This window comes from Trichoderma camerunense (assembly GCF_050948025.1).
Source record: "Trichoderma camerunense strain CBS 138272 chromosome Unknown V8C40scaffold_13, whole genome shotgun sequence".
Classification (NCBI taxonomy): Eukaryota; Fungi; Ascomycota; class Sordariomycetes; order Hypocreales; family Hypocreaceae; genus Trichoderma; species Trichoderma camerunense.
The window spans coordinates 236108-261150 of record NW_028145357.1 but is presented as its reverse complement, the minus strand read 5'-3'; the positions used below and the strand labels follow the sequence as shown (position 1 = coordinate 261150).

The window sequence follows — 25043 nt, the reverse complement described above, 5'->3', positions numbered from 1 at the left end:
ATCAGTCCTGTTGGATGTTGTACGTATGTAGCAGATGCTAAACTGCATTAAACAGTGAGTCTTGGCAGTAAGATTCAACTATTGCATTACTATTGCATTTCATGAAGCAGGATTTCGAATCCAGCAGATACAAGTTCCTCGGACACCGAATGAAGCTGTCCCACTTGAACCAAAGCTGCCGGTGGAGATGCTCAACTTGCGACGAGCCGATATCGGCAACACAGGATATTTTGTGAAAAGAGCCTGTACCAATGCAGCAGAGTGTTGCTATTTCACATAGTAATTGACTCAGACTTCATGAGCAGTCTGCCGGAGAGATGGGTTCCATTTCTGTTTTGATTTGGTGTGTCAATGCATGATTATTCATTGCTTAGTACCTATCTTACAATGAGTGCCGGATCACGTATCGGAATCTCCATATATACCAGCCGCAGCCCAAACAGCATCATCGATCTTTCGATCGTCCGACACTATTCAGCTTATTGAAACTACAAGGCACAACTATGCTTGCACTTCTCCGGATCCAGCACTGCTGCGCTCATATCCTTTACTAGCAATTAGCACACACAGAAAAAGTTATGACTGAACCGATGTGATCAGTACTTTCTCTCCTCTTCCTCCTCCTCCTTCTTTGGCTGGGTATCCTTCTCCTTTCTCGTTGTGAATACCTCGTCAATGACTCCTAGCTCTAGTGCTTCGTTCACACTCAGGTATTTGTCTCTCTCCATCAGATCGTTAATCTCTTCCAGGCTATACTTGTCAAATCCCTTTGCCTTGTTCAAGTGGTATCGCATAATCTGGTTAGACTGCTCTCGTATCTTTTGTATCTGGTTCGCGTAGATCAAAATGTCCGATGCCTGCCCTCGAGTACCACCCAATGGCTGGTGGATCATGATGGAGCTATGTGGAAGGGCGCAACGCTTGCCTGCCTCGCCACCAGCTAATAGGATAGCTGCCATGGACGCAGCACCTCCGATACATACGGTCGCGACGGGAGATTTGATATAAGTCATCGTATCGTATATCGCCATGCCTAATACTGTTGTGAATCATTGTAGCCGTGTCGCGGACAAGGGTGGGAGCGCACCTGATGTGACGGAGCCGCCTGGTGAGTTGATATACATCGTAATCGGCTTATCGGGGGCGTCTGATTCCAACCAAAGCAGCTGTGCTACTATGGAAGCTGACATGTAGTCGTCGATTTCGCCGTTTAAACATATTATTCGTTGCTGAGTTGGTCAGAAGCTGTAGATACAATACTCGTGAATGCGGACATGGGCTTACCTGTAGGAGCTTTGAAAAGATGTCCCCTCGAAAGTGTAAGTACATCGATCACCTAACCAGCGGTCCAGAAGTGAGCGTACATGTTTTTCTGCCAGTTGCCTGTTCCCTTTTTAGCCCATGTTCACGGCAACAGCACTGATGCCGCCGCTTACTGAAGTCTCTTCGATGTACGGCATAGGGATGTTCATTGAGGGGGAGGTGCTGGCGGAGCTGGAGAAGCCAAAGGATCTAACATGGCGAATGGGGAGCGCCCTAAGGCTTGGTAGCAATCGTGATCGTAACATTTCGAAAGAGGACTGATGCGCAACAGAGAGAAGCTGATGAATGGTGAAGGGATCAGCTCCCAAGGTCCAAAGTATGTCATGATGCTATAGCTTGTTCCCCACATTAAGCATCTTATCTCAGCCGAGCTTATCGTTATCGCGCGTCACTCAAAAATTAATTGCATGCACAAGCTGCACTACACACGAGCGACATGATTTTTTAGACTTCAGTCGACAGGCGATGAGACGATGCACGGTGCTCCGCCCAAGTAGCTTTGGGACACTAAGGCCTCGCCAGGCTCAACGATGGCACTCCTACGATAAAGCCTCCTTGACGAAAGAGGCCCTGCTACAGAAAGTCGAAGCTGGCCTTGGACACGACGCGGATGGCGAGTCATTAAAGGTTGACCCCGAGGCCAAGCTCATCTCGACGGCGGCTGGAGATCTTCCCATCTCGCCGATATTTGATCCAGCATGGATGCAGGCCAGGAGAAGGACTGAAAAGGCTGCTCCTGGTCCGCCACTTGGCAGGTTTCGACGGAAGCTCGCAAACAATCCATTTGGTATGGCAAGTCTGTTCCCATGATGAGAGGAGGAAGAGGCTAATAGACAGTAGCACAAGCTCTCGCTACACCAATACGAAGATGCCCAAGCAGCAACACGAGCTTACCACGCTACTTCCTCCAGGACTTTGAGCTTATAAAGCACCCGACGACTGGCACGCCCTGGTGGGCTCCCGGCCCGTTATCTTTCGAGCATGTCCAGCCCACAAAGAGATTAGACGAAGCACAAGCCAGCACCAGCAGCGGACACGATGGAGAGGCCTCGGTAGCGGAGCCCATGTCGACTCCTGCTGCAGGTCGAAACGATAATGCACAAGCCCCGGAGGAGCATGTCCGCCGACTGCGGAGAGCACCCATAACGAGTTACATGCTGAACCGCAAGCTGCTGGTTGACATGGTTGGTGGGCCAAACAAGAAATACCTCGCAATGCTACTGGCGGCCCGAAGCGGCATGGCCATCGCCCCGGATAGTAAGACTGCTGTCTGGAGGGAAGATATGGGCGATGTGCTCCTGCAGATGATGCGTCAACAGGCAACGGATGCGCTAGCTCTTCGTGGGAATCGGTTACACGAACCCAAACACAAATTCATCGAACCCTGTGCCAATTGGAAGGATGTCAAAGGCGTCAGATTGCGGGGCTGTGTTCTCTGGCTGCCTGCGAAGCAAGATGCGGAACATCAGTACACAACGCTGGATATCGGGGAAGCTCAATACGGAAGGAAGATGGTTGTGCATAATCTACATTGGCTACTCGGCGAGCGGGAGGTACAGCGGCTAAGAGATTCGGCTCAATTGTTTCGAGAGGGAGAAATCTTCGTGCTAAAGCAATGGCCGAGCATGAGCGTGATGAAGCTGCATCTCTTACTGTGGAGGCTACAGGGCTATCTGGCGGCACCGGATGCAGGCAGCTCTCCACGACGGCAGTGAGATGACATGGGCGATGCCAGGCAGGTTATCAGCACGGCAGCTGGGCGCAACCTGGACCTTGTGTATCTGTATGGGTCTGTTACGAGGATGAGTCGCATCGAAGCATGGATATCAATCGCCACGTGAGAGAGAGGGAGCATCAGGCAGGACTCTGGGATGAAGAAGATGCCCCTCCACGTGTGCAGCACGAGCAACGGATAGGGCCGTATGCAAGCAAGTTCATGCTGTTACAGTACGTGACTGCTGCTTCCACTTTACGGAGACTAGACTGCTTGATGGAATATTCCTTGCACGCATGCGACGGCGATTTTGGACGCCCATGCGAATGAATCATAGTCGAAAGCAGCAATCCCGAACCAAACTGACCACTCAGAGCGCGGCCTGGGACCCGGAGACGCCGGCCCTGGACACTAGCTGACCTCGGAAGGATGGAGACTTTGGCTCCCCTGCAACTATTCTTGTTCCATCCTAGCTTGCCCAGCTTCGAGAGGTCAGCGTCGTACAGGAACACGGGCGAGATAAGCAAGATGTGCGATTACAGTGATCATCTGTACTCCATGACGGAATGTGTCTGTCTCAGCCCGTCCAATTTCTTTGGCCCGGAGTCGCGGAGTGCGCTTTGGCGAACCGCCGCCTTGTGTAATCTACCAAGGTAAAGAGGAAACAAACTGGAATTCAAAAGCGGGTGTGAAATCGCGGCGGAGATCATGGGGCCCACATGGCCGAAAGCTCAGTTTTTTTTGTTGGGTGAATCGCATACCAGTGGCAATACCTTGTTTGTGCGTACAGAGATGCAGAGATGCAGAGAGGACGGGACACACATATGCAGGAGATGAGTTGTCAATCGCGCAATCTTGGTTGGTGCCAGAGTCTGGGGCATGTGTGAGTGTGTGAGTCCGGAGGATTATAGTTGCGAGGACCAATTGTTCCCCCAGGATTCAGCCATTCTTCTGGGACTTTCTTTGAGTTCGGACTCCGAAGACGACACACGATTCCATCTGCACGATGCATCTCGGGGGACATTTGTGCTTAGATTCGCACAAGGGTCTCAGAAGCTCGATTGAATTGACACAAGGCGGCTCACATGGCACAATCGAGAGAATCCCTACCATGCCAGGCAGTTGAAGCATAGCCATTACATCCCGTCAGCCAGATCCCTGGATGCTCGGCAATGAGTAGTATTTGCTCCGCATTACTGCTTGTCAGATCACAGATGCGCAAATGCCTCCTCAAGCCAGCCGCGAGCTTAAAAAGCCCTCGACAAACGCCAGCTTTCCGTTTGCATTCCCTTCTTCTATGTACTTCGTACTTGGCTTCGTCTTGTTCTCCTCTCATATCATCCATCTGGCATCGTTGATCCCCCGCAAATAGAACAAGAACCACTGCTGCTACTAGCATTTACATTGGTCAGGGTGACGTCTCGGAGTTCTTCGGTGGACCCAACAAAAATCCTATCGAGGCTCGTCTATTGACTTCGTCTAGACCGGCTCCCTTGGCCCGTTAAATTCGCCGGCTTACGGGGGGCCGTTTCATTTTTCACTTGTCTTGTGTGATTAAAAATCGCCGAATGAGAGATATTTTTTCTATTCATTCGGCTTCGGGTGATTTTATCTGCCTTAAAGCTGCTATTTTCTCTTCCGCCGCAAACCGGTCAGGTGTTTGTTTGGTTACGGAGAGCTTTTGTGAAGCAGCAAAACCGTTGAGATTTTAGCCTCGCCTGCACAACTGCGGCTTCACCCCAACAACGCCCGGCTTGAGATCCACTGATAAGCGAGGCTAATTGCTGGACCCTGGGGAACCGGAACTTGGGCCGTTTGCAGTCATTCGAGCTTGTTTATTGTGATTTTGACTTTTCCATTACTATTTCTGTCTCTGCTGTCCTCTCCAGCAACTGTTTCTCTCCTCTTCAATCTGTCGCCGATCTCTCAGTTACTGTCTTTGTCTCTGTTCTTGGCGCGTCTCAACAAAACGACCAGCTCAGCTCAGGCTTATCGATAGCCATCCACCAACAATGCGCGGTCCCAACCCAGAGCTGATCCAGCCGGAAGACTGGGCTCGGCCAGATCAGCCCTCATACAACACGCCCGTCTTCCTCATCCACGATGGTGGCGGCACCACCTTTGCCTATCACTGCCTGGAGATTCTCGGTCGCTACGTCTATGGCGTCCACAACCCCTACTTTTACACCGGCGAGGTCTTCGAGGGCGGCATCCCCGAGATGGGCCGCACCTATGCAAAATGGATCCGACAGACGGTGCAGGAAGACGAATTTCCCGCCAGGCGAAGGAATCACGACGGCACAATCAGCATCATGCTCGGTGGTTGGAGCTTGGGTGGCCTGCTGAGCATGGAGGTTGCGCGGCAGCTTGCAGACGACGACGTCGTGCGAGTGTCGGGCATCCTCATGATCGACAGCATCTACCCGGGCAAGTCCAGGTCTACAGGCTACGTCCCTCTCGTTCCCACATCCGGACCTCCGGTCAAGCGGTTTCCCGACGTCGAAATGCCCAAAATCAAGATTCGTGGCCTCAAGGTCGACGACGAGTCCTCCAGCGAAGAAGACACATCGTCGGACGAAGCTGCGACAGATCGAGAGGGCCTGACACAGAACCAGATCCACTCCAGGCGATGCATGGCCGAGGCTGTGCGCATGGTCCGACAATGGCGTCTTCCCGAGTGGTCTGGCAGACTCTACAACCGACGGCCGCGGGTGGTGTTGCTGCGCGCAAAGGAATACGTGCCGGCAAAGGACGGTCGCATGGTTGGGCTAGACCTGAACCGGGAAGACGAGTTGCTCGGCTGGGGCGATTACGACGACGACATGTTTTGCGACGTGTTTGATGTGGACGGTCACCACTTTGACATGTTTGCGTTTGAGAGGATAGATGCCATGACGAGGACCATCAAGAAGGGCCTTGATAGGCTAGAGGAGTGTTCGCAGATGATGACGTTTGGAGATGGCTGGTAGAGAGAGAGAAGCGAGAGCAAAGCATGCATGGTTTCTAGGCGTTGGCATATTTTTCTTTTGATCTGTTTCAAGCATTGGAGCATTGGTTTGGTTGTTATACCTGCTTAAGTTGGAATGCATTTAGCCGGAGTTAGGGTTGCAACATTGCTATTCTTTTTTCCTCTCTGGCGGTAGCTTTACTCAGAGAGTGGTTGCGGTTACGGCCGTGTGGATTGGTTATTACTTGATATCCCTTGCTATATATCAGAAGCATCAGATTCATCCCATATCTTCCTTTTACTTGCACCGTGCCCTTTGAGTAAGAATGTCCAGCAAGTCCTTTACATAATGGAGGATGCTTCTTCAAGCATTTGATGCGTCATTAGACGGTATCTGTACTCCTGCTGTATATGAAAAGCGCAAATCAACATCCATCTACACGATGAAGCATCTCCTAATCGTCCACTCTGAAATATTTCTTCAACCAAATCGAACTGGGTATTATATCAAGGCCATCTAGTTAAAACAAAAACACGCAAGCAACCTCATATCGTCTCCAGGTTAGGATCTCTCTCTAAAAGAGCCTTTACGGCCGCCATGCCCTTATTCGGCGCCGCAAAATCGACCCAATATCCTCCTTCGGCCTTTGACATGATAAAAGCACTCACTAAACACACAAATCAAGTCAGAAAAATTAATGAACCGTTTAAATCAAGGAGATGAACCACTTACGTCGATTAGGATGGTTCCGTTCCGACGAATGTCCCAGAATAATAGGCGATGAATCACTCCCGTCCATCGTCTTCGCATCATCACTGTCTTTCCTTTCAGCAACTGCGCTGTCTTTTCTCTCAGAAACTTCTTCCCCCATCTTGTTTGCGCTGGCTACGGAGAACTCGATGCCATGCCACGCGTTGCACCAATTCGTCGGTCCGTAGCTGAACTCCCACGGCTCGCAGATGTGCATGGGAATGTTCCTCCGACGGAGTTCTCGTGTAACTGCTAGGCCGCGCTCCATATTGTCTGGCTTGAGGGTGTCGAGCACGGCGAGGCGTTGCCCGTAGGCGATTTCGGATGTTGGGGGTTTGGAACGGCTGATTGCTGTGTGGCTGACGGCGAAGATGAGGGCGTTGTGGAGGTAGGGGGTGTTTTTGGGGAGGAGAGGATGGTAGCCGCGGACTGGCAAACATTGGTGTTAGTTGGGTTGTGATGGAGAAGGGCGTCACATTACATATATGTGTGTCTTGTAAATATGAGAATACTTACGGTTTACTGGACCGGTGACGACTTGCTTCTTGGGCTTTTTACGGTGCATGTTGGCGAACTAGATGATCAAGGATGGCATTAGCATCCAGATATTCCATCATGTGAGTAAGCATCACGTACCTTGGCTACAATCCCGACAAGCACATCTCCATTTGTAATATTCGCTGCATCAGAGCCGTGTTTTGCCTTTAATTCTTTCCTCCATTTGTCCCGTAACCCATTGACTATACCCACAGGTATGAAAATAGTGCATCTCGTCTCTTTTGGACGAGCAACGAGCTCGGGGACAATTCCTATCAGTACTTCTGCCCGTTCTCTCTTAGTTTTCAACCGATATGCGTATTTTTTGTGAAGCTCCTTGAAGGTAATGTCTTTGTCACCGTCGAGGCCATCTTCGGGCAGTTCGATAAAAGGCTGGGGTTCTTTGCCCTTCATGACATCTATCCAGGAAGTGATGAGGCTGCCAAAGCCCATCTGGTCGCTTACACAGTGTAGTAAATTGAGCGAAATGATGGTGGCATCTTTGTAATATGTGAGATGGACGAGCAAGAGTGGCGTGTCTGGCTTGTCCTGGTCGCGTCTGACGGGCCAGTCGGATGGTATCCAACGCCGTTCCATGACGGTCACATCTTGCAAGATGGTGATGCCTCTTTGTGAGTTATGTTCTGGCACAAGATTGGCTTCTTCGAGCGTTGAAGCAACATTGCTGGTGGACCAGCCGAAGATTTCGTGATTATCAGGGAAGGGAGTGATGAGATGATATTGAAGTAAGCCGTCGACTCCGCTGGGCTTGATTCGTGCTCCAAGGATGGGCATATGGCTCCTAATCAGCTTATCTAGAGACGCTCTCATGAGTTCGCCATCTAGAATATCGCGGACAACGATGAAGACCAACGAGCGGATGTTGTCAATGGGTCGCCATTGGTCTTTGGCCGAGAGAGGAATGATCTTTTCGCTGAAGGATTTCGCCTTGATGCTCATGATGTCGCTGTTCCAGATGTACGTCACAACAGCAATCCTGTTAGATATGAGTGAAACAATATGTCAATGGATTTGTGCTCTATTTCATTCCTATCGTCTAACTATATATGAGGACTTCTCCTTGGATGTCATCAGCTGATAACTTGATGAACACTCTGAACTTAATTTCATTCACCCGTGATTAGCGCTTAGGGGGGGCTTGACACTTATCGCATACGAGTACATGGGATTCAATTCGCGTCCTGGAATTCCGCCGAGAGCAGGATAGTATATGACCAAGCATTGAACCAACGAAGGGCAACCGCGTTATAGCTGTTGGTTCTTAATGCATCTATAAATATGATACTGCTCTCATCATTGGCACCCCGCATGGCGAATTAGGGAAAACGAATTCCATCGCTCACTCATAAGCAAGTTCTTGCTGAAGGATTCACAATAGCTCGCTGTTGGTATGTTATCGCTGGGCGCCACATTGTCAAGCTCTCCAAGCGGGGGACAGAAAGACCGAGACTGAGAAGATTACGAACACATGCGCCTTGAATAATACGCCTACAAATCCTAACTCTAAGCATCTGCTACGAGTACTATATCTATATTTCTCTAGTAACTGCTATTATATCTATATTTCTTAGTAACTGCTGCTATATTTATATTTCTTTAATAACTGCTACTATATATATATTTCTTCAGTAACTGCTATTATATTTATATTTATCTACTGGTTAGTATTATTTTTATACTGTGCTAGTTTAATACACTAATTAGGTGCCTATATTGTTACATATATGCACTTATTCATTTTGCGGTCTCGCTTTTTCTGTCCCCCACTTGCTCTCTTAGCGCTCTGTAAGCATTAACACCTAGTCTGTTTTGCAATTCGACAAGACAAGAATGAGCAAAATGATTCGTATCGGGTCGTTCGTGAATTGCCGAACTAACTACAACACGGGCTGGCCATATGTAAGTTCGGAAAATACGAGTAAAGCAGAAACGGTTGAGCTAGTTTCGTCGAAAGTTGCTGTCTTTAGTCTACCCCTGAATAAATGGTAACCAATCCGGCTTATTGGGCTGACAGTTTACTGGGGTATGAAAGAGATAGGGTCAACGTCTTTAATCGCACTGCCGATTGTCAGATTTAATTACCGACAATACCTGTAAATACTGGTATGAAAGTCTGGATATTGGAGAAGCGTCATTACCAAGGACTGAATACGAATAGGCGATAAAGGGTAACGAAGTAAATAGCGATTTAATACATTATTACTATGCCCTGTTTCTACATACCGCTTTCATGAAATGATAGGAGTTGCACCAAGCAAATGTTTCACCTCCTCATGTCCATTTCGGGTAGCCAATGATAACGGCGTCCGTCCAGATACATCTCTTATATCAGTCTTCACACCCTTATGTGTAAGAAGAAGCTTCACCACAGCCTGATGCCCATGCCTAGCTGCCCAGAATAGTGGTGTCCATCCATCCTCGTCCCTCGAATTAACGTCAACCTCATTGCGGGAAAGCAATAACTCCATCACGTCCCGATGCCCATGTTCAGCTGCTCGAGACAAAGGTGTTCGTCTAGAAGTATCTCTGGAGTCGACTTCAATCTTCTTATAAGTAAGCAATAGCTTTACTACATCATGGTGCCCTTGATCAGCCGCCCAGGATAAAGGTGTCCACCCTTTCGTGTCTCTTGAATTGATTTCGACGTCTTTGCGATCAAGCAGCAGCTTTACCACGGCTTCATGTCCTTGCTCAGTGGCTCGGGATAATGGCGTTTGGCCATAATCGTCTCTTGAATCGGCTTCGACGCCTTTGCGGCCAGTTAAGTGCTTCTTGGCGCCTTTGTAATACCGTGCAAACTTCGATAGCAACAGCTTTCGTTTATTTTTCTTTTCTGACGTTACTTGAACGCCATTTTGGTGGTCAAGAAGTAGCCTGACTACATTGTGTTGCCCATGCCACGCCGCCCATGACAACGGCGTCCTGCCGTCAAAGTCCTTCGAGTCTGGCTCGACATCGTGGCGTTCAAGTAGTAATTTCACTATGATGTCATGCCCTTGCCGAGCTGCCCATGATAAAGGCGTCCGGTTATATTGGTCTTTTGAGTCTGCTTCGGCGATGTTGCGGTTGAGCAAAAGTTTCACAATGGTATCGCGCCCTCGCCCAGCCGCTCGCGACAGTGCTGTTCGTCCATATCTATCGCTTTCATCGGCTTCGCTGTTGTTCAATGCAAGCAACAACTCTACTATTCCTTCATGTCCTTGTTCTGCTGCCAACCATAGCGGTGTCCGGTCGTGTTCATCTTTTGAATTAGCAATAACATTATGCTGGATCAACATGTTGACGATGATCTTATGTCCCTTTTTCGCCGCCCTTGAGAGCGGTGTTCGTTGCGATTTATCTATAGAATCAGCGTCAACGTCATTGCAAGCAAGTAGCATTTGTACTATAGATTCATGCCCTTGTTCGGAAGCCCAAGATAGCGGTGTCCGCTCATCCATATCTTTTGAGTCGGGCGCAACATCATTGCGTGCCAGCAGCATTTCCGTAATCATACTGTGGCCCTTTTCTGCAGCCCACGAGAGCGGCGTCCGCCCATCTATATCTTTTGTATCAGCCTCAATACCATGATGTGCGAGTAGCAACTCTATAATGGCTTCGTGCCCTCTTTCAGCTGCCAATGACAGAAATGTGCGCTCTTTCTCGCACCTCGAGTTGATGTTGGTCCCAGCTGTCAACAAGATCTCGACGGCAACAGGAAAGTCATTCCAAACTGCGGCGTGTAAGGCTTGAGCCCTGAATTCGATTGCTTTTCTTTCGTGCTCATTGGCATATGAGCCTTGGATCCTTGTCCCCATATTCGATAGTACCCAGCTGTCCAACAAGTAAGACGATGGTTTGCCGGTCAGGCTCTTTGTTAACCGAATAGCAAGATACGGAACGCTTGCGTCTTGATGACAGTGACTCATATGATACTTAAGGAAACACAGAGCATATTTTGCAAACGGTCTTTTTTGCAAATATTTGGCGTACTCATAAAAGTGCTCCAAAGTCCACGATTCGGGAGTAGGTAGTGTCTTTGCTAACGTAGTGCAGGCAACGCAGAGCATGAGATAGCGAATACAGATTTTAGACATGAAGATGTGAGCGTCGTCGTCACTGCTCATTCGCAACTCTGAGTTTGCTACGCATCCGCTGGGGCTGAGGAAGAAATCGCGCACGGTTTGATGCATGGCCTGAACAACCTCATTCCCCATAGACTTATTAGTTCGACGGTACGAAGTGCTGGGGCGGGCATTTGATAATGAAGCGTCATTAGGCTGCTTGACTTCCAAGAAATTTCCTCCGCAATGAGTGATGCGTGTCTTGGTTGGAATTCGTCCGTCAAAGACATCATCGGAAAGGTCAGATTCGATATCGGCAACACGCGACATGGCCAAGGCGTGCAGTAACTCGTTTACCGTCAGAGGTCGCACTGCCCAGAGAACAATTTGGAACATTGTTTTTGATTCTGGAATATATGGTTTGTTCTCGCTCAAATTCTTAAACATCAGCATGTAGAAGTCGTCCAATTCGATTGGAAGCTGTTCGAGATATTGAAAAATGACATCTTCAGAGTCGCCAACCTCTATAGAAGCTTTTAGTCGATCTCCAACGAGTTTAACCCATAGGAACACCCCGTGTGCGTTCTTAATAATGAAGTCCGTAGCTTTAGCGAGGAGACGCGAGATGTGCAGGTCGTCTAGCATAGAGCGCGCGAAACGGGAAATGTCAGACACGGTCTCTTCGTGTAGCTGTATTATGTTATTTATATTCTTCTGGCGGATGTCAAGCTGTTCCACTGGCCGGCTGGTTATGAATACTTTCACGACACCATGTTTCATCTCCGCACAAAGTTGAAACAAAAGTTTGAGAATATTGCGTCTATCCTCGTATTCAGATTCGTCCACTGCATCGATAATTAGATAGAGTGGCCGCTGTAAGGAGTAGTCGCGTAAACATATGAGAACACGTTTTAACGACTCATATTCCCACTCGACGCCAGTGTCCCTACGAGGCTGGAGACGATACTCTGGTTGTATATGATAAAAGAAGGCTTCATCCTGATATAAGATGTCATGGATGATGGACCGTAGCATGTTGTAATGGCTTCTTTGAAGAATATCCTCCCTATAGCTGTAAAAGAATCTGGCTATGACGGCCGAATCTGCGGCTGGTTCTCGTTCAAGTATGTGTTCATTGAAATACCGTGTAAGAGTGCTTTTCCCACTCCCAGGTTTTCCTTGGATCAGCAACACACGGGAGACGCTTGGTTTTGACCATGCATTGTATTGAGCGTGTTCCCAGAGCCACTCAAAGGTGCCCTCGGATGCCTTTACGATTTTGCTAAAGCGTGTGTTGACGAAGCAAAGGCTGGAAAGACATTCTATAGTATGTTAGAGCAGATTCAGCGGCGTATAGATACAGGATCTGTAATCAGACCTTTTCTTTCTTTATCAAATTCGATATGAGGCAAGCCATTGAATATTTGCGCAGTATCAGGTTCTAGGCCACTAGTGAGTAGAATCTTGGCCTTTGACGTTCGTTGTAGATCCTCGACAAATTCGCGGATTCTCCGAACGAATTTACCTCTCCGGTCGCGAATATGTTCAATTCCATCAATGACGATAGATAATTCCGGACTCTGTTCTGTCGGCATGATGGCCCATAGAGCTGCCCATAAGCTGTCATCTGGAGACTCGAGTAAGTTCTTTATATTAGAATTCGAGTCCCTTAATGAGAACCGTTGCATTAGATTTGGAGACGTTCTTGTGAAAATATTACTCAAAATGGTCCTCAGAAATTTGCGAATGATTGACATCTGTCGAGTCTGTGGTGAAGTTAAGACAATTTGATGGGCAAGAGCTCTGATGAAGATTGCGATAGATGATCCTTTTACCGAGGCCGCGGAGCAGAAGAAGTGCAACACGAGCCGCTGTGTCTTTGAAGACTTCTCCATCTCTCGACGTAAGATGAGGGACGTCGCTTTGCGTATGTTACACTCGGGTGGCCCAGTTAGCCACAGGATTCGGGAAGAGTCACCGGCGTCCCATTCTTTATAATCCGCATTTCGGAAAATCCAGTAGTATTCTGGATTCTCTAAATCTGGCGATAGATTGTCGAAATTATATTCTCCTTGATCAATAGCTGGCAAAACGGAGAGAAACCAACTCAAATCCACGGTATCAATATTGGAATCAATCTCAGCTCGAAGCATCTCCTATGAACGAGAAATGAAGTCAGTCTCAAGCTTTCTTCCCATCGTGAGAATGATACAATCATACAGTCTTTGTAGTGTCGTCGGCTATGCGAGCCACGGGTGGTTGATCTGCGTGAACGGCCGCCAAAACTTCTCTAGCATAAGAAGCTGCAGCTGACGCAGCATAAGGTTGCCAGGCCTTGTTCTTGTGTGAATCCGCATAGTCGCAAATACCTCGTATGACCAAACAAGGGAAGCTGTTCATAAGTCCCGCTGCTTCCATCTCAAAACAAAGGATCCCTCCGAGCTTCGAGCTTAGTTTATCTCTAGTAATGCCATCTCTTATCACCTGATTTCCGGAGGCCACTGTGCCGTAGTGAATAACGATGTCTTGGTTCCGAGGCTTTCTGTGTACCAGTTGCCCGTCGTCGCAATTCTCGCATGTTGGCCCATCCACATGCTCATAGCTCGAGTCAAACAACATGTCAATCTTGGTGTCGTCAGGCATGACCCCAAGCTGGTGAGTTATCCTCTGCAGGTATTGCGAAAACTTGCTATTTCCAGACAGATGATCCGCTTGTATCTTTGACAGTGCATTCAACAGGACAATCGGAGGTGTATTGAGAAAGCCAGTCGTTTCGAACTCTCCAGGACGAGTTTTCCCAAAGTCATACTGGACCACTCCACCATATCCGTTACGCGGCTGACTGACCACTACATCTCCGAGCCGTATATCGGATTCTCTGCTCGGAACTCCTCCTCCAATGCCTACCAAAAGACCAAATCGGATAGACGTAAACTGCAACATCAGCTTGGCAGCGACGGTGGCAGCGGCATTGGTGCCGGTCAAACCTGCTGGTAGACAGGCAATAACAACGTTATGGTCACCGATACGGCCGAGCGTGTACTGGCTGCTTTTTGAACCTCCATGTTTGCAGTCTAGCATCGCCTCTGCCGTGGCGCGCTCGAGAGGGAGAGCGCAAATCCATCCTACCGTATAGTCTGTGGCTTTATAGCTGGACATTCGAAGCCTCAACTTGGCGACTAAGTTGTGCCAGCCGGTAGGTGAGATGTTTTGATCACCTCTCTATGCCGCTCAACAAGTCCACAGGGCACCTTACGTGTAATCTCACACCTGGGGCGCAAAAAGCGAGGCAATTTCATCTGCATGCACCATCAAGTCTAAGTCCAGGATTTTCAGCTCCCTCAGCAGTCGGAGCGGTAGATAATTCTGCCTATGAACCTTTGACCGGCAAGATATGGGAATATTGAAGTTGTCGGCACGTTGGAGATCCAATGATTTGTGAGGCCTCCACGTCAGGCTGGGGTAGGATTGGTGAGCGTGCAGTATTCAAGGGAGGATTGAGGCTAGTAACATGAAGTTAGGAAGTTGTCAGGTTTGCGCGCTGGCCAACTGCTGGGGATTAAAAAGGCTTCCAAGGCTGTGCAGCCTCATTCTCAGGCAACGCCACCGAGCCTTGTCATGTCCGAAACACATGAACGCAGCATTGCGCCCTGACAGGTACTACTGGACCAGTATGCGTACATTGACAATGGTAATGCAAGGGTATGTACCGTTGCGGGGAACCCCTCTTCATGAATGTAACATTCGGCTGAGCTCTTCCCATCATCCATAGTACAGTTAATCAATAGACGTCCGAACAGTAGGAGCGAGGAGTTCATCAAATGAGCAACTCTTACTCTCTCTGCTGTTGAGTGTTACCTCACAGATCGCAGAGGAATGAGTACAGAGGCATGGTCTCTCTCCTTGTGATATACCATGAGTATACTCCGTATACGTATATACAGCTGTTTGTTTCTATACATGGCCGGCGAACAGCTCTGCAGAAAGGACCAGCTTCGCCAGCTCGGGAAATTTATGTACCTCTGACCATGATCTTTTCGACTTATAAAGCCTTTTGCCTCTAATACAACTGAATCGGCCACCCACATAGCCTTATTCATTCCACAACGTCTTCTATTTCTAATCCTCCGGCTGGTCAGCATCCAATCGAGCAGATCCGATCAGAGCGGCGACGCTAGCGGTCCGTCGCCGCCGCTAAGACAAAGCGCCGACAAGCTCCACCAAGACGGAGATATGAAGGACATTGGATATAACACGGAAAGTCACTATGAGTGATTGTAAGTATATATAGAAGAGTTGATCCAACCAAGATGTAGACGCTACTGCAATCAGCATATCTAGTTTCTTGTATACAATACTCTCACAGCAAAACTTCGATCACCCCTTCACTTACACCATTAGCATCACCATGGCCGTCCTCAAATACGTCAACAAGCTTCAAGGCCACCGGGTCCTTGTCCTCGGCGGCTCTTCCGGCGTAGGCTTCTGCGTTGCCGAAGCAGCTCTCGAACACGGCGCCCAAGTCATCATCAGCAGCTCCAACCAATCCAAGCTGGACAACGCCGTCTCTCGTCTCAAGGAGCACATCAAGGCAGCCAACCTCGGAGATGCGGACAAGCTACTATCTGCCAAGACGTGCAATCTCGGAAACCCCGCTACCATTGAAGAACAGGTTGTCCAGCTCTTGGAATTCGCGACCAAGGATGGGAAGCTCGACCATGTTGTCCACACAGCCGGCGATGCTCTAAACACCGGCGGTCTAAGCGACGTAACTGTCGAGAAGATCCACGCCACTTCTCAAGTCCGTAACACCGGCGCCATTATCATTGCAAAGTACTTGAACAAGTATATCAACCAGGGAGTGAAAAGCTCATTCACCCTGACTGGCGGAACAAACACCTGGCGCCCGCTACCCAACTGGTCCATCATTGCTGCCGCTGGAGGCGCTACTGAGGGCCTTTCGCGTGGTCTTGCGGTCGATCTGCGGCCTGTGAGATGCAACTGTGTGATGCTCGGCGGCGTTGAAACGGAGCTGCTGGACATGATCCCAAAGGAGCACAGGGAGGCAGTGCTAGACAGCTTCAGGAAGGAGACCATCACGGGCACGATTGCTTCGCCGCAAGAAGTAGCTGAGGCTTACGTCTATTTGATGAAGGATTCTTTTGCCACGGGGGCGATTATTGAGACTACTGGAGGTCGTCTTGTTGGAGATACCAAGACTCAGCTCGTACTCTAAGGGAATCAAGCTGTGATATGGAGGTTGTATGTGAAAAGGTGTGTGATACCGAAACCTCATTAAGCCATAGATATGCAATAGACTCCCCCCAAAAACATTGATCTTTAACAAGCCATGTTCATGTTCATTCTCTTCAACTTGGAATAGTGAGCTCATAGTCATCTGGGATTACGGTCCAGCTGTCGCATACCCCGAGCAGACTCCGCGCACCGCCGGCTTTTGTCTTGCGCGCGAAATCTTCCCCTTGGTGCAGGTAAAAGTGCATTCCTTTGCTAAACTTCTGACCTAGACCTTGCCACACTTCTCTCATTCTGAAAAACGTCATGGTAACAACCTCCAGGTCTTCACGTAGCTTCGGGTCGCGAGCTGGGGTCGAATCAACATTATCCATCGTTTTGGCTTTTTCGTCATACCTCGAAGGGCAAAAGTATTCTGTCATGAGGATCCTGCAACTAGTGAACAACAGACACGGGAAGTGCGCGTTGCTCACAAAGTCGACGGATACTCGAGAGGCATCTCGAAGAACGGATATCGTGTTCCGTGCAGCAGCGACACAAAGCGGCCAATTCTCAGCCAACTCTGTTCCCGCATCGTCGAGGGATTCTCCCTCTTGAAGGGGGCGGTGATGCAAAAGAATTGTGCATGCATTCAAGATGACGTTGAGCCAAATCACTTCTATAAACTCGTCGTAATTGGCCATCGAGAGCTCTGTGGCAGAACGAGGAAGCATCAGTCGAATCTTGGCGAGTTGCGTGCAGAGGTTATCTATTCGCTCTTTGCGCCCATCCTCGTCGTCGTCAGCAGCAGGATCGAGCGCTTCGCTAATGCGCCCTAGCATTGCGTATCCTAGAATGAGATACTGCAGCTGGGTTGCCGAGCCTTGTGAGCTCCTGTCTCTCAGTGCTGCAATCAGATTGTCCATATTATAAGTAAACCGGTTCGGGCATCGAGGCGCGGGCACCTGGTCGGACTGAAAGTCACGTTCCGCCATTGGAAGCTCAATCTTCATCCTCCGATCATCAATCGCATGCATCAATCCAATCGGAAAGCACATTCCACGATCCATGATGAAGAGAATCCATGAGATTCTGATAATCTCTTCCTTCTCTATCCACTTTGCTTTCTCTTGAGTTCCTAGGGTCTTCACAATCATGTTTCGCAAGCTGTCGCCAAAGCCAATGGCAACAGTTTTCCTCCAAGCTTCGCCGAGCATCACTATCGAGGTTGAATAGTCGACATATGCCAGCCCAAGATAGATGACCAGGACGGCAGCTTGCATTGTTTGAAGCACGTGGTCCGGTTGTCGTATCTCTCTTGAAACTCGACACTTGGCTTCTTCATACCAGATCTGTTGTAATTTGCGAAACCGTTGGTTGGGATGGGAATTTGCTGAAACAGCAATGATTGCATAGAGCAAAACTGGTGGAATCCCCTCTGCCCCGTGTGATTTGAGGGCGGATAGTATGGCTTCTTTGTGAAGTATAGGAAAGTAACGGTAGAACTTTTCAAAGAACAACTCGACTAACTGCAATATGTCTGGTAGCTCTGGCAACTCCGGTAACTTCGGGTCCAATGCTGGCGGTGTTGGCAGTTCAGCAGGTTGAGCTACAATAGGATTCTGTCTTTCCGGGCGACAAGTATTTACGTCAATTGTTAGAGGCTCATTGCTTGACAACATCCACTCAAACGAATCTTCCAGTGGCGGAGCAACCTCACTGGTTTCAAGCCCCAGCAACGCGTCGATCTCGTCAATCGGCCAGGAGTTCCAGGTTGGAAGCCCGGAATCACGATGTGTGTTTCCATTTGTACGGCCCAAAACTTGTCCATGACGGATATTGTGTCTGTTGCTTCTCTCATAGTAACAGAGCTCACCTCTGGTGGAACAAGATGAGCAAGACGGTCGGCTGCCCTGGTATTGTGTATTAGTAAGGCGGTTGTTGGTTGCTCTTTGTGAGTCTCACATCGCATCGCTTCTTTCTTGATCTGCATCCCCGACACACGTTTTGAGGCTTAGCTGGAGTTGACATGATGCGTTTCAATATTTAAAAACAAAATGTGAAGGTCTAAAGCTTGTCTGTCTCTGTAGTTGCGATCTCGAATGCAGCTCTGATCCTTTGATGATCACGTAAGGCGGCTTCGGATATTTGACTCCTAACTCCGCCAATGAGACTTGTGTCATTGTAGGGCGACACAAGCCCCGGTAGTTGTCGTTTGTCGTTTCTCTTCTCCTTGGGCCAAATGCACGTACTTTCGAAGAGATGGTATCTGATGGGGGAAAATATCATGGTGTGATGCTGACGAGAATGCAAATTGTTGATGCTTACATCCTGTCAAAGGTGCAGATGACGCTAGCCCCAGGTACATGTACTGTTTGTCTCATGAGGATTTCGGACATGAAAGTCTCCGGTTCGGCACTCGGGGTCGTGATCCTTCGCGGATTAAAGCGTAAACGCCATTGTCCATCTCATCTCGACATTGCAAACGATTCATGTTGAATAACATCTTCATCCTACCGGAGAAAACCTTTAAACCCGGGTCTTAATTCTCAATTGATTGTTAGTGCTCCAAGACTATGCTGCCGAATCCCGCTTGTCAAAATCCACAGTTCTAACGTGATTGTGAAGCCACGTTGCGGGGTCCCGGAATTGAATCCTATCCATACCGTTACTCCAGACTCCTGTCAAACGTCAAAACTCATCGCCATCTATATATCCTTTCTATAATAGGTAAGGAACCTGTTTTCAGTTTTCCTCTTCTTTTGAACACTCCTTTTCGAAGAGCGCGCACAATATCAAACGGTCCGGGCCATTACCCTCCTGGTTGTCCATAGAGGTGCCAAGTGCCAGCCCTGCACTAAGTGTCTTAGCCGGTGTCTCCATCAGAACCTTGATGTCTCTGACATATTTGGCAATGCATGATTGATCTCAATGCATGACCTAGAGAGATGGCTGAGCCATGCTGAGGAAATTGAATCCCACGATGCCCTCGGCTACTACGTGGTTGGGAACCGAGCGGGAATACAGCGATACTCGGCGACCGATGATTCCATCGTTGCCGACCTCAAGCGAGAGCGGTTTATCGAGTGGCAGTTCAATAAAAGCCTTGTCGAATGATTCCGCCGTCGTAGGGAATTGAAACTGCTGAAACGTGCCGCAATCTTCCACCCTCCTCGTCAAGTCACCGCTGGAACTGTGTGGCCAAGTTAGCTGCATCGAACCCGTCGGGGGCCTCAAGTGAGCACCTACTGAATCACAACATGGAAATTTGATAGTGTTTTTGCGTCGTAAGCAGCGTCTGGCGTCAGTCTCGCGTGCGTCGCCTCGTTGCTCTCTGGGCGGCCGGGAGTGTGAAAAGCGAGGTCGCCGCAAATGGTTCTTAGCCGGCTGGCATCGTCTGGCGAACTGAGGGCAGCAAGTGCACCTCCACGAGGCTTGTTGGTGAATTCTGGGCCGCACATGATGGATTTATTGATGTGGTGTTGGTTGGGTGCTTTTTTGATACCAAAGAATTGGTGAGAAGGGCTGGTGGGTTCGGCTCTGTTGCAGAACCAAACAATGCCTTTATATACAGAGAAGCGCTCTGCAAATCGTTCAATGGCCCTGTTCATGCCACATGACAAAGCCGCCTGCGAGCTTGTTTCAAGGCGGCTCATCTCATCTCATCCCTTTGCGACGCAAACGGTGGCTGAGAAGAATAATACAGAGCCATTCAATGTAAGCTACTTTGAAACGGTGCCGAGTGGCCCAATCATGGCGCCGCATTTCTCGCCTCCTTTCCCCATACGGTAACCGTTGGGTGAGCAAGTTTGAGCGGAAATGCTCCCGAATCTCCAACGCACATCCCCGATGATCTGAGCGAGAACCTTGATGGAGAACCACTTACGAGTACATGGATGACGACTGAATTCTATTCGTGATGCTTGCTGCATTAGTAATTCGCATGCGGTATTGTTGATCACGCCTTGCTGACCCCCTCTCAGGCCGTGTTAAATAGACAAAAATGGCGTCTCGGGTTATTCTCCTGACGGCTCTCTCTTTGCTGCCTCTTGGTTGCTACTCTTCTTCTTCAGATCCTTCAAAGCCCGAGTTTGCCAGTGTCAAGATGCAAGAACCTCTTACCGATTCGTTTGAGCCCACAATGTCTATTGGCACTTTTTCACTGCCGGCATTGCCATATGCCTACGATGTGAGCCCCCCTTAGGCTGCTGGTCCATCAAGGTGCTGCATCCTGCTAACTATGCCCAAGGCCCTTCAGCCGAGCATCTCCGAGAAGATCATGGAGCTTCACCACAGCAAGCATCACCAGGCCTACGTTACCAACCTGAACAACGCTCTCAAGACCTATTCCACCGCCATCACAGCCAATGACGTCCCTTCACAGATTGCCCTGCAGGCTGCCATAAAGTTCAACGGTGGCGGCCACATCAACCATTCTCTATTCTGGAAGAACCTGTCACCATCCTCATCCGCCGACGCAAACCCCTCCAGCGCCCCTACCTTGACTGCTGAAATAGACAAGATCTGGGGCAGCTTGGATGGTTTCAAGGAGGCGATGGGAAAAGCCCTGCTTGGCCTCCAAGGAAGTGGCTGGGGCTGGTTGGTCAAAGATGGCAATACCTTGCGAATCGTGACTACAAAGGACCAGGATCCCGTCGTTGGCGGAGAAGTCCCGATCTTGGGTATCGACATGTGGGAACATGCATACTACCTGCAGGTGAGCTTTCATTTCGCAAAGGTCTTCTTATTTAATCACGACTGGCTAAACTTTCATCGCTTAGTACTACAATGGCAAAGCTGCATATGTGGAGAACATCTGGAAGGTCATCAACTGGGCAACTGCTGAAGAGCGTTTCAAGGGAGACCGTGAAGACGCTTTCAAGATTCTCAAAGCTGCCTTGTAAGATGGTGTAACCGAGTCCTTTGAGCTATGAGGCAAATCAGAGGTAGGCTCCTTGTAGGAATCTTGAAGATTATGAAATAAAACGTGCCATCCCTTATGCTTTCCATGTGTGACCGGCATAGATCGTATCCCCCTTTTACCATCTTAACTGTGTGACATAGTGTACCTGATGCTGTGCTGTACTACTAACGCATAAACATGGCTATCTTCAGGTACGGTACGTCTCATAGCTCTTTTCTATACGTGACGAGCTTGGAATATCGCGTAATCAGACGAATCTCCCCAATGGGGGCATGCATGTTAGATTGCCTCTTCAGCTAGCGTGTCACCATCGCACCACGTCGAGTCGAACAAGAACGACCATGGCCATGCGGTATAGCCACGCGATGGTGGCTTGTCGTAATGTCGTTTATTCTAATGCGACTTCGAACAGTAACGGTATACTGCGCCACCTGGGAATTGCGCACGTGTCTAAGACCTTTTCTGTGTGTTTACCCATGCCAGCTGGCGATGTTGAGACAAGTGATGTCGTAACAGAGAGGTGTGCTATACTGTTGGTGAAGAGATATGTTGTGAGGCCTTAATACGATGATCAATATGTGCACAAAATGCAAGATTCAGTCGATAATCATCAAAAATAAAGGAGATATTCTCCTATTAGCACACATCAAAATGGAGATGAATCGATCTTCCTGTTTAATCTTGCAACAGGACTGGACAGCCTTGAGCTACTCCATACGTGGGTAACAACTCCTTATTTGATCTTGACTCGGCTAAGGACTCGGAGTAGTATGATCGGGCTTTGAGGCTCGATATACGGCATATATGCAGGTACCCAGATCTTAACACGAGCAGTGGGTGGAAACACGCATCTCTTTCGTCAAGCTTCCCGATAAAGTGGCGGAGCCGCCGTTTATTCATCCTACCGGTCTATAGCTTATTTAACTCTTATTCTTTTCACAACTAAAGAGGGACATGCCGAAGAAAGGATCAAGATGCCATCTATAGGGGGCCGTTACGATAGAGCCTGCGGTCCACGGCAGCTGAAAATGTCTCTCATCTTGTGTAGCTAGACGGCTCGTGGCATTCTGTGCGACCAATCAGCATGTCCCTGATTGAAACAATAGCTTCGGATTCACGGCAGCTATGATCTCCAACCAACGGTTCTAGTAATGTTGAACAGACAATCTGACTGTTACTCGACATATGGTGGTTTTCAGACGTAGAGTACATCATTCTACCATCTAATCATAATGATGAACATTGGCGATCATTTCGAGTAACGTGTAGCGGAAATGAGCGTACGGTACGAATCCGTCGGGATACGGGAGCACGCAGCCGCAATACGGACTCGAACGGGAGGACCTCATTGTCTCATCCTGAGTGATCTTGGAGGCCTTTTCATGATGTAAGGCACCTCTTAACACATATAAAAGATGGTAGCTCTCAGGGGTTTATGTCCAAGTCTCTGCTTCTTACAGCAAAGGCGCAGATCAAAACAGTCCTTCGTTTATAGTCACTCGCTACACTACTCTCGTTACAACACTCTGTTGCTGCAACACCTTTCACCATGGTGAAGAAAATTATCCTCTTGACCCTCATGGGCATTGGGTAAGCTTGATCTGGGTTTCAAGAAAGATGAAGAAGACCTTAAGCTGACATGATAGCAGCGCCAGTCTTGTTGCTGCAACGGATCACACCGTCACTGTGACAACCACCAAGACGGAGACCGTCACGGCATGTGCCTCGTCGTGCTATTCAACGGTGACAAGCTGCACTTCGACTACCTCCTTGACTCTGTCTACTTCGTCCACAACGGAGACAGAGACGGCGTCCAAGTCTACTTCCACTGCTACATCTACCACTGGTTCTGTTTCGTCCGGCTCAAGCTCTTCTCAATCTACGTATTCCATACCATCGGTGTCTTCAAGCACTTACAGTACCAGCACAACTACTGGTACAATCACGAGCAGCACTTCGTCTTCCACCACTACCGGAGTTTCTACCACCACCACCGACTCAAGCCAACTCCCTGGAACCACCACGTCAAACTGCTCCCAAGGATACAACTGTGGATCCCTCACTGCGAGAGGAAGTACAGATTCGTCTATTCTCTCTAGCACTTCAATCACCCAATCCACATCCTCTTCTTCTCTGCACTCTTCCATCTCGCTTTCAACGTCAACTTCTAGTCGAGAGACTACTTTCAAATTTCCCAGTACAACGCAGGCTCGTGAGACGCCTTCATCATTTGACAGCACAACGGCGACGACATCTGGGAGTTCTACAGTGACCAAATCTGAAAGCGCATCAGCGACAACTTCTGATAGCACGACTTTGACGACGCTCAAGTCGACTATCACACAGACTGTGACTGTTCCAGGAAACTCACACTCTGAAAGTTATAGTCACACTCCATCAGACACCACCAAGTCTACGACTGAGACTTCCTCGCAAACTGCATACTCTACCGTGTCTGAGTCTACCGGGAAAACCTCGACTGTATCCTCGACTGCATCCTCAACTGAATCTACTGGAAAATCCTCTACTGTTTCCTCCACGGAGTCTAAGCCAATAACTACCTCCACCACCACAGGCCACTCGTCTTCAGGAACATCCTCTAGTTCCAGTGGTCAATCTTCAACTGCTTCATCAACAGAGTCTACATCAAAGACCTCCTCTACAAGCACTGGTATAATTCCTTCCAAAACATCCACGACTTCAGGAAGTGAATCTTCAACCGCCTCGTCAACAGGGTCTACAACTAGGTCCTCTACCAATGGATCATCCTCGGAAACATCCACGGGTTCTACCAGTCAACCGTCTACCTCAAGTATCTCGACGAGATACACAACCACACCATCTGGAACCTTATTATCCTCCTCCACTTCTTCCTCATCTTCAACCTCATCTATATCTTCATCTGCATCCTCGTCCTCTTCTTCCACAACAGTCGGATCTACCGACTCATCAGCTTCACCCGCCACAACCACTCACACATCCCACTCCTCCACATACACATCCTGCACTGAATCTTCCACAGGCCCATCTCACATTTACACTCTAACCAACACCACCACCACAACAACAATCTCCGGAACCGGATATTCTTCTCAGTCAACATCTCTCAGCACTAGCACCAGTTCATACATCCTCCCTCCCTCAAGCATCTCCATCGACTCTTCCGCCGCAGCGGAAACCACTTCCAAAGTATCAAGCAGCTCACACTACTCCGTCCCATCTAGCGAAACATCCACCACATCTTATTTTTCATCTTCTTATTCCACTTCACCCTCAAATTCGAGCACCCCAAGTTCAACCATCTCATACGCATCCACCGCCGACGCCGTCACACAGCCCTCAGCCACTTCCACCACCTTTCACACAACAACTACGACGAAATTATCTTCAAGCAGCGCAACCACGTCAACTGCTTCGAGCTCGTCTACTGGATACCCTGTTCCGCCTTCGTATGGGCCTCCGTCTTATGACATTCCGTCGTATGAGCTCCCGCCGTCTTATGGATTCAGGGGCCGAAGAATTTGGTAAATTCCGGACTACAAAGATTGATG

At 48.9% G+C, this 25043-nt stretch overlaps 10 protein-coding genes across 10 annotated transcripts; 5 read left to right on the top strand and 5 right to left on the bottom strand.

Moving 5' to 3' along the window:
• Positions 1-67: 67 nt before the first annotated feature.
• Positions 68-1607, bottom strand: V8C40DRAFT_250096 (Clp protease-domain-containing protein). Its single transcript, XM_083216889.1, has 6 exons — positions 1437-1607; positions 1365-1383; positions 1285-1310; positions 1088-1229; positions 387-1033; positions 68-330 (listed from the first exon to the last, which is right to left on the bottom strand). The coding sequence occupies exons 1-5, from the start codon at positions 1566-1568 to the stop codon at positions 597-599; spliced, it is 756 nt and encodes a 251-aa protein (XP_083071122.1). The 5' UTR covers positions 1569-1607; the 3' UTR covers positions 68-330; positions 387-596.
• A 52-nt stretch (positions 1608-1659) lies between these two features.
• V8C40DRAFT_52165 (uncharacterized protein) lies at positions 1660-3294 on the top strand. Its single transcript, XM_083223073.1, has 3 exons — positions 1660-2110; positions 2164-3140; positions 3224-3294. Exons 1-2 carry the CDS (start codon positions 1789-1791, stop codon positions 3036-3038), a joined length of 1197 nt encoding a protein of 398 aa, XP_083071121.1. The 5' UTR covers positions 1660-1788; the 3' UTR covers positions 3039-3140; positions 3224-3294.
• Positions 3295-4742: 1448 nt separating this feature from the next.
• On the top strand, positions 4743-6328 carry V8C40DRAFT_52055 (Alpha/Beta hydrolase protein). The gene has a single exon (XM_083223072.1). It carries the CDS (start codon positions 5050-5052, stop codon positions 6004-6006), a length of 957 nt encoding a protein of 318 aa, XP_083071120.1. The 5' UTR covers positions 4743-5049; the 3' UTR covers positions 6007-6328.
• Positions 6329-6530: 202 nt separating this feature from the next.
• On the bottom strand, positions 6531-8232 carry V8C40DRAFT_267674 (uncharacterized protein; the record flags this gene model as incomplete). The annotated part of the gene is made up of 4 exons (XM_083219873.1): positions 6531-6652; positions 6718-7164; positions 7252-7309; positions 7372-8232. The coding sequence occupies 4 exons, from the start codon at positions 8230-8232 to the stop codon at positions 6531-6533; spliced, it is 1488 nt and encodes a 495-aa protein (XP_083071119.1).
• Positions 8233-9500: 1268 nt separating this feature from the next.
• V8C40DRAFT_250086 (ankyrin repeat-containing domain protein) lies at positions 9501-14943 on the bottom strand. Its single transcript, XM_083216888.1, has 3 exons — positions 13557-14943; positions 12715-13492; positions 9501-12658 (listed from the first exon to the last, which is right to left on the bottom strand). Exons 1-3 carry the CDS (start codon positions 14493-14495, stop codon positions 9522-9524), a joined length of 4854 nt encoding a protein of 1617 aa, XP_083071118.1. The 5' UTR covers positions 14496-14943; the 3' UTR covers positions 9501-9521.
• Positions 14944-15611: 668 nt separating this feature from the next.
• V8C40DRAFT_51972 (SDR family NAD(P)-dependent oxidoreductase) lies at positions 15612-16639 on the top strand. Its single transcript, XM_083223071.1, has one exon. It carries the CDS (start codon positions 15745-15747, stop codon positions 16570-16572), a length of 828 nt encoding a protein of 275 aa, XP_083071117.1. The 5' UTR covers positions 15612-15744; the 3' UTR covers positions 16573-16639.
• On the bottom strand, positions 16465-19028 carry V8C40DRAFT_250083 (transcription factor domain-containing protein). The gene is made up of 2 exons (XM_083216887.1): positions 18534-19028; positions 16465-18481 (listed from the first exon to the last, which is right to left on the bottom strand). Exons 1-2 carry the CDS (start codon positions 18597-18599, stop codon positions 16706-16708), a joined length of 1842 nt encoding a protein of 613 aa, XP_083071116.1. The 5' UTR covers positions 18600-19028; the 3' UTR covers positions 16465-16705.
• Positions 19029-19508: 480 nt separating this feature from the next.
• V8C40DRAFT_267670 (uncharacterized protein) lies at positions 19509-20029 on the bottom strand (the record flags this gene model as incomplete). The annotated part of the gene is made up of 2 exons (XM_083219872.1): positions 19509-19761; positions 19818-20029. 2 exons carry the CDS (start codon positions 20027-20029, stop codon positions 19509-19511), a joined length of 465 nt encoding a protein of 154 aa, XP_083071115.1.
• A 542-nt stretch (positions 20030-20571) lies between these two features.
• On the top strand, positions 20572-21472 carry V8C40DRAFT_267669 (Manganese/iron superoxide dismutase; the record flags this gene model as incomplete). Its single annotated transcript, XM_083219871.1, has 3 exons — positions 20572-20757; positions 20818-21285; positions 21350-21472. The coding sequence occupies 3 exons, from the start codon at positions 20572-20574 to the stop codon at positions 21470-21472; spliced, it is 777 nt and encodes a 258-aa protein (XP_083071114.1).
• A 1569-nt stretch (positions 21473-23041) lies between these two features.
• On the top strand, positions 23042-25020 carry V8C40DRAFT_280650 (uncharacterized protein; the record flags this gene model as incomplete). The annotated part of the gene is made up of 2 exons (XM_083221429.1): positions 23042-23082; positions 23142-25020. The coding sequence occupies 2 exons, from the start codon at positions 23042-23044 to the stop codon at positions 25018-25020; spliced, it is 1920 nt and encodes a 639-aa protein (XP_083071113.1).
• Between the last annotated feature and the right edge of the window lie 23 nt (positions 25021-25043).